Consider the following 7,422-nt stretch of genomic DNA (forward strand, 5'->3'; position numbering starts at 1 on the left):
GCAACACAACACCAGCATTAAATATCAAAAGCTGTAGCCGGCACTAGAAAATAAAAACTTGAATTAACCATTTATGACTATGACCCTTCACTCCTTTCAAGCCTAGTGTAAAATTAACCCTTATAAATTGAACCTATGCCCACTTCTTCATTCCATCCTCAACCAAACAGAACTACTTCATCATTACTGCTTTCATTTCTTCTTTCTTTAATTTTCTTCTTCACAAAACAGTTTCAATTAAGTACTTGAAAAATATAATAATGGCGAATTCTAGGCTTGCAAGGTTGTTCATGGAGGTTGCACCACCACAGTATGTTACTGTGATGAGGCACAGAACAAGAAAGATGTTGGACACAATCACCGAAGAGGAGAGGGAAACTAGTAGCTCTAGTGATTCTTCATCTGCCGCTTCTTCCCCTAAAGGCTCTTCACCATTATCACCGTCATCACCTTCTTCTTCATCATCACCTGCTGCTGCAGCAATTGCGAGTGCTAACAACAATGGAAAGTATTTCCTGAAGGAAGTTCACAGATCCCTCTCAATTTTGAATCACTGATGATGGTGGCTGTTGGTTATCATTCATAATGACGAGTCACTGCAACAAATTGATGAAGCTGCTGCTAGTTATTTTTATTCTCTTGTGTTATGTTGTGTTGTGGTCCTGTTTAATTAGGTAGTTGAGTTGAGTTGTTAAAATGAAACTGTATCCTGTTCAATGGTTTATTTGGATGAACAAGAGATGCCGTGTGTGTAGAGAGCTTGCTGTTTCTGCGCTTATTGTTATTGTTTGCCACGCTGTACAGGATCTTAACTCATCATCATCTATATGTTTCTTGGCAATGAAGTTATAACAGTTTCAAAAATTAATGTTGAGAGTGGGATTTGAACCCACGCCCTTTCGGACCAGAACCTTAATCTGGCGCCTTAGACCAACTCGGCCATCTCAACTTATCGATGTATATTTCCAACACGTATATATTATTGTTTGAATTTTTAAATCTCAAACCCCAACCAATTGAAAATAGTGGCAACAAAATGCGAGACTCAACTTAGCTGGACAAAGGATGTGAAGTTGTTAGACGAGGTTGGAACACAATTAAAAGTTCTACTTGTTTGAATACTTTTTCTTATAAAAAAAAGTTGTTCGGGAAAATAACAAACTACAAATATAAAAATGGTGGGCTAGTATAATTTGATTGAGCAGATTTTTCCCCTCTTTTTTAATGTTGTGTTGGTTGGTCAATTTGTATTGAAGCAAACTACCAGCTGAAACATCAAAATTACTTGATAAAAATAACAAACGAGCACACTTCTGTTCATATAAAATAACTTTAATCCAGTCGCAGTTTATAAAATTGTTTAAAAATCTTATATACATACAAAAAATTAATTATATTTATATATTTAACTTATTTGTAGTATATATTTTATATTTTAATAACTGAATTTTTTTATGTAGACGTAGCAATTATTAATTGTTTAGCTATAAGTGTGAAAATCAGGCATTTGTTTATAACGTCAGACATTTTACACCCCTAATCAAACTGCTTTGGGAATGCTAAGAGGCTTTTCAGAAGTATACGATAAATTCTCACTTTCTTAAGAACTTCAAATATTTTCCTCGTCAGAGAAATGAATGTTTCAACTAGAAAAAATAAAAATAATATTACAAATCTATTCATTAATATTTGCAATTCTCATTGTCACGGAACTTCTGCATGATCTCATCCATTTGCCCCGTCCGTGAAGGAAGCATCCCGTTAGAAAAACTTCAAGGAATGCACAAAATCCACCACTACCGAGGGATCGCAAGAGCTCTGTTCATGCCCTCATAATATGCTTCAGACTGTTGTTATTCATTGAATGACTTCTTTCTCAGTCAAATCGAATCCTTTGCAGGATGATTCAGTCAGTGGGATTCGGATTCTCTAAAGTTGTATTGTTACTTTAGAGAAAAAAGTACTCTATTAATCACCATTAAATTAAGATAGTAAGGCTCACAAATAATAAATGTTACAAATTCAAAGGTGATTAAAGCATCACTTTACCGCTTTACTAACATTGTCACTTTAGAGGATTTTTTCCCGGTCTCTTTGATAAGCTATTCCTATGAATGATCATTTTTCAATGTATATGCTCCATCCACAAGATTCTAATCATTTGCCTTCTTTCGTGCCTTCGAAATCTTCTCCTTGAATTTTTTCAATGCTGCCAAAAAATTGGAACATCTAATGTAAACTCCAAAACAGCAAAAAAGTCAACAAAGGAAGCTTTGAATTCAAATTAGGTCCATGCACAATAGAAAGTAAATCTTATTTAAGACATTTTCTGAAGCAGATGAATATGATACTTCGATTCAACATGCTTATTAATGGGTGGGAAATTAATTAATTAATTAATTTAAATGCGGAAAATCAGTACACCTTAGTTGAAGAGATATAGCATGGAAGCAATGATCCATAAAAGGCATTTTTTTTTTCACTATAAGATTATGAAGATTAAGCAAAATCTTCTTGATGAAGCATGTAATAAAGTGGCCTATTAAACTGATGTTTGAGTCTTATTCTCTGTTTCCAACTAGGTTGGTTGAGAAACTTGTCCGTTGATATACACGAAAATTGGAATTAGCACATGTACCTGATTCATAGGTAGGGTGAAGTGCTTCAATCAAACTGGATTGAATGATGTGCTCGGGACAAGAACTAGCCTCAGCCTTTTGCATCAACTTCTTAAATTGTCGTACCTGAGAGGTATAAGATTTGAGAAGTGTTCAAGAATTATTCAGTTCCTAATGTCGCTAAGAAGAAATTAACAAAACAATACATTCTTGAGTAAACTACCAAATATGTCCCCGAATTCTTTATTTGCTGAAAAAATATCCTGATAAGATAACGACAAAAATACCCTCAAAATATTTAAAAAAATGCCGAAAGTACCAAGACATGAAGAAAGGTTGTCTCCGTTAACGAAAACTAATGAAGTGGCAAACGACAATGCTTATGTGGCTGTCTCCTACACTATTCATGGTCTCGTTACGGAGATGGTCTTTCTTCGTGTCTGGGTACTTGTAGTGCATTTTAAACTATGAGGGTATTTTTTGACAACGTATAAATTATTCGGGGACATCTTTTGTGATTTATTCTATATTCTTAATCTCCACCGGTAAATAATATAGCAGTGAACAAAATGGGAGAGAGAGCAACAACATAATAACGGTGATCAACTAACATTCAGAAATAAAGTGTGTACGTTACTTTTCTAATTTATTAAACACAAATACACTTTGATCTAGTCGCTAAAAATGACCATGTGATCATTAGTGAGAGAGGGTGACCTCAAACCTCATCATTGGACATCAATGTGAAACAGCGCCCAGTATGGCCAGCTCGAGCAGTCCTACCAGCCCGATGAACATAGGTCTTCACGTATTTGGGCATGTCATAGTTAATGACATTTCTTACCCCTTCCACATCCATTCCACGAGTCATTGCATCAGAAGATACAAGCACTTGAAACTCGCCTTTCCGAAAATTATTCAGGGTCTTACTGCAGGAAAGCAGGTTTTTTGGGTCAAGGATCAACTGATTCCAAATCTATAGTTCTTAGGCAAAAGGACATGAACAGATTGATATCTGTAAATAATTTCAAAACTATATATTCCAAAAACATAATATGACATGCTAAGAAACATAGAAGCAGAGTGCACCAACACTTAATGGTGAATCCATACACACCGCATCAGATTATAGTGTAAATCTACATATCTACATAATTAGTCTATATTTATCATGACCAATAGTGCTCCTCATTTAACAATTATAACCAGATTTGTTGATTACTTAATGGATTTTCTCTCATTGACCAATTTGTAGAGTACAACCATCAAGTTGATGGAATGCCTAGGGAGAAGGAAACTAAACTTTCTTAAACATGGTTGCTTGTCGTGCGACTTTGGCTAAGTGTAGGAGCTTTGCTTTAGGTGAATGAGATACCTTGAAAATTCCAAATTTCTTTCCTTGTTAAGATTTCAGTGGCAATAATACAACAAAAAAATTGGATTCAACACAGAGGAGAGTGGTGTCTTCTTTTGAAGCAAGTTTTGTATAATTGAAAGATCAAAGGAAGCATTCATCATACATGACTCTATATTTTCTTTGTTCAGTGAGAATGTAACAAAATACCTTCTTACACGTTGATGTTGAAGACCAGAGTACTCCTTGATATCAATTTGCAGATCTCCGAAACAATTAAGCAATTTGCAGAGACGATGTGTAGATTCCACAGATTTTGTAAAAATTATGCATTTTTCTCCTTCTAGTGATTTTAAAAGGGCAACCAAGTACAAGGGTTTGACCTTTCTTTCACAGATCTGCACAAAAATAAATAAATAGAATTACAAGGGAACTTCTAGTTGTCAGGTATCACTTGTCAACTTAAAAATTTACTAAAGTGAAAAGCCATTTGAACAAACAATAGAAATACTTTCATCCACCAACCAATCTCAGAACCTTGCAATCTTATCTGTGTGTGAGTGCTGTAACTAGCTATGCTTTGGATTCCAACAGAATAACACATCCAGGTTATTCAAAGCAAAAGATAATAACATATAGAAAAAAGGGAAAAGCTAAAAGTTGGGGGTTGGTACTAAAACAGGGATTGGAGGAAAGGTTGAGAGCAACACTACTAATAATGGTTCATGTCAGCAGAAAGTATCTTAGCTTTAAGTAATCTTTTCATACAACTCCGGCGTAATTTAAAAGAGACAAAATCACCATGCAGGTTCATACCAATTTGAAGGATTGCAGATTTTCTGGGAGTCGATAACGCATTGGCCCAGCTCTCAGGAATAAAGGGTGATGCAACTCAAGCTGAACAAGCCTGCCTGGGTCCTGAGTTATTGTCGCAGACAGGACAATCTTTGCCAGCCTAGGGTAGGGCTTATCCTTGAAACCCCTCTCAACTCCACTACAAAAAACATAATAGTAATGATAATAACAATTTAAATGTACACTTTTACAATAAACATTCATTTTTTGTATTAAATTTAAATAAAAAGGGGGAAAAAAGGTATGCAAAATGGATCCTTCCGATTTTCAAACATATAATCCAATTTGAAAAACCTAAGTCCTAACACAACCAAAAGTCTAAATCTAGTCATTAAAACCTCAAAAGCCAAGATAAAAGGTACTTTGAACTCACCATCTTCTTCTGGTTGTTAACACACCCATGGAACAAGGTAAAAACGAATCACTGGGTTCAAAAGTGTTATCCTCATTCAACTGCACCGATTCAAGCACAGCAGGTAGCCATGACTGGTAGGCCTCACGGAGTAGCCGGTCCGTTTCATCAACCACCTGAAACCATTTGATTTGTAAACAATTAACACACACTACGTTCAACATTATATTTGTGAGATTTGAGATATAGTGCAATCTACTACTTACAAGATATTGAAGATGCTCAAGAGTGAAGCCTTTGGTGGTATTGATATGATCCATCAATCTTCCGGGGGTTGCCACCAATATATCTACCTTACTCCTCAATCGTCTCCGAACACGAAATGCAACCTCTTCCGGATCGTAAGAAATCCCGAACTCACATTCCGGCGAGTACACCAGTTCTGAAATCTCGTCCGCAACGGAAGACTGACCGGCAGCGAGTCCCACGCGCAGGCCGAGGGGCGAGGCAATGGCGTCGAAGACACGCTTGACCTGGAAGGCGAGGTCGCGTGTAGGGACAACGACCAATGCGCGTAGGCACGTGACGACGCGTGTGGAGAGCAACTGTACGATGGGGAGCGCGTAGGCCAAGGTCTTGCCACTGCCAGTGGGGGAGTTAACGCAGAGGTCTCGGTGGAATTTCCCGGGCCCAACGGTTTCTTGCCATACCGCAACTTGCACCGGGAACAGGTTGGAAATCCCCATGTTTTCCAGTGATAATTTCAACCTAAAAAACAAAATTACAAAACATAATCATTATATTTTTTGAAAAAGAAAATGAAAAGGAATATGGATAGAATGAGTGAGAGTTACTTAGGGTGGAGGGAAGGGAGGGTATGGAGAGGAATCTGTTGGAAGAGAGTAAGGTCTAGAGGGTCTCGCATCCATGGCAGCACCGGAATGCTGCGTTTCTTTTGTTCCTCCATTTTCTTCTTCTTAAACCCTTCGTTTGACTCAAGATGCTGCAGCTCGCAGGGTTTAACTGAACAACAATGAGGATTCCACGATAGTGTTTGGAGAGTCACAGACAATAAGAACTTGGGCCCTCAGCCCTTTTATCATTCTGGACTTCCTCAATTTTAATTTGAATATGTCTAAGTGGGCCTTCAACATGAAGATAAAAACTAGTTAATCTCTTTTTGGAAGTAGAAACAAAACAGAATATAATGTTTGGATCGAAGAGGAGTAGAGGATGTTGACCCAAAAAAAAAAAAAAGAGAGGAGTAGAGGACCTATCCAAACTGAGTCGATGACGGCGACTGGAGGACACCGCAGGAAGTGACGCGACGATTACTGGAAGGCGAAGGCGACGGGGAGGAGAAGAGATCCAGAGAACTTCGCGCAGCTGGGAGAGTGAGAACAGAACTCACGGCGGCTGGCTGGATGAGAAAGATGGAACTCGCGGCTGGGATGGGAGAGGCGGAGGAGAGACAGAGATTTTGGAGTATTTAAAAAACGGTTCAGTTCGGAAACCAACTAGAGTGAAGTCAATTCTAACCAATTAGTTAAAAAATAGGCTTAGTTACAAAACAAAATAAAAAATAATTGTTTGTGATAAGGATCATTACGCAGATATTCATTTTTAAAAGAGAATGAATTTAATAAAGTCGAAAATGTTATACGCATATAAATAGGGTTAATACTTAAATTAGTTTTAAAAAGATCACGTAATTTTTATTTTCGTCTTCTAATAATTTTTTTAATCAAATTAGTCCCTGAAAAATAAAATGTGAGTTAAATTAGTTTTTTTATCATTTAGATAATGATGTGTCACGTGAAGTGCCATGTGACATGATGGCGTGACATGCTACGTGGCAAGTCAGTGACACTCACTTGACATGTAAAAAAAATTTTTATAGTCAAAATAGTCTTTGAAAGTTCGGACGTAAGTCATTTTCATCCCTCAAATTTTAAAAATTAGTCAAACTAGTCCTTATATAATTTTTTTATAATATTAAATTTTCAATATCTTTTGATACTACTAATTTTAATATTATCTTTTAAACTTTAATAAACAAAATTCTCTTTACATAAAATAATAAAAATAATTAAATTTTTATAAAATTATTTTGTCATTTGTATTTTAAAAATTTACATTTTCAAATTGTAATTTTTTATGTGAATTTTTTTTATTTAAATGAGTTTATCAAATTATTGTTGATTATATATTTAAAAATTTAATATTTTAAATTTTATTAAATA

The 7,422-nt window shown here is 36.0% G+C and overlaps 2 protein-coding genes and 1 non-coding gene across 9 annotated transcripts; 1 reads left to right on the forward strand and 2 right to left on the reverse strand.

Annotated features, from left to right (window-relative positions):
- Nucleotides 1–154: 154 nt before the first annotated feature.
- Nucleotides 155–6,820, reverse strand: LOC112734780 (DEAD-box ATP-dependent RNA helicase 1). Of its 7 annotated transcripts, XR_011880487.1 has the most exons (10): nucleotides 6,453–6,776; nucleotides 6,034–6,324; nucleotides 5,446–5,947; nucleotides 5,201–5,355; nucleotides 4,789–4,966; nucleotides 4,183–4,370; nucleotides 3,343–3,547; nucleotides 2,639–2,744; nucleotides 2,062–2,209; nucleotides 1,569–1,965 (listed from the first exon to the last, which is right to left on the reverse strand). XR_011880487.1 is itself a non-coding variant. In XM_025784234.3 (9 exons), exons 2-9 carry the CDS (start codon nucleotides 6,144–6,146, stop codon nucleotides 2,154–2,156), a joined length of 1,503 nt encoding a protein of 500 aa, XP_025640019.1. In that variant the 5' UTR covers nucleotides 6,147–6,324; nucleotides 6,453–6,703; the 3' UTR covers nucleotides 155–2,153. The 7 variants fall into 7 exon arrangements, 2 of the variants coding, with proteins under 2 accessions (XP_025640019.1, XP_025640018.1); XM_025784234.3 differs by having other exon boundaries at nucleotides 155–2,209; nucleotides 6,453–6,703; XR_003168435.3 differs by having other exon boundaries at nucleotides 6,034–6,789.
- Nucleotides 261–864, forward strand: LOC112734779 (uncharacterized). The gene has a single exon (XM_025784232.3). The coding sequence runs from the start codon at nucleotides 261–263 to the stop codon at nucleotides 555–557; it is 297 nt and encodes a 98-aa protein (XP_025640017.1). The 3' UTR covers nucleotides 558–864.
- Nucleotides 869–949, reverse strand: TRNAL-AAG (transfer RNA leucine (anticodon AAG)). The gene has a single exon. It is a non-coding gene; the product is annotated as a tRNA-Leu (tRNA).
- Nucleotides 6,821–7,422: the final 602 nt, after the last annotated feature.

Source organism: Arachis hypogaea, chromosome 3, assembly GCF_003086295.3.
Source record: "Arachis hypogaea cultivar Tifrunner chromosome 3, arahy.Tifrunner.gnm2.J5K5, whole genome shotgun sequence".
Lineage (NCBI taxonomy): Eukaryota > Viridiplantae > Streptophyta > Magnoliopsida > Fabales > Fabaceae > Arachis > Arachis hypogaea.

Bases quoted from the DNA above. Each gene is read 5' to 3' on its own strand.
- LOC112734779 (XM_025784232.3), top strand. From the start codon at position 261: ATGGCGAATTCTAGGCTTGCAAGGTTGTTCATGGAGGTTGCACCACCA.
- LOC112734780 (XM_025784233.3), bottom strand. From the start codon at position 6,146: ATGGAGGAACAAAAGAAACGCAGCATTCCGGTGCTGCCATGGATGCGA. The intron at 5,356-5,445 runs GTAAGTAGTAGA...AAATGGTTTCAG, and splicing joins TTGAGCATCTTCAATATCTT to GTGGTTGATGAAACGGACCG. The intron at 4,967-5,200 runs GTGAGTTCAAAG...TGTTTTTTGTAG, and splicing joins TTAACAACCAGAAGAAGATG to TGGAGTTGAGAGGGGTTTCA.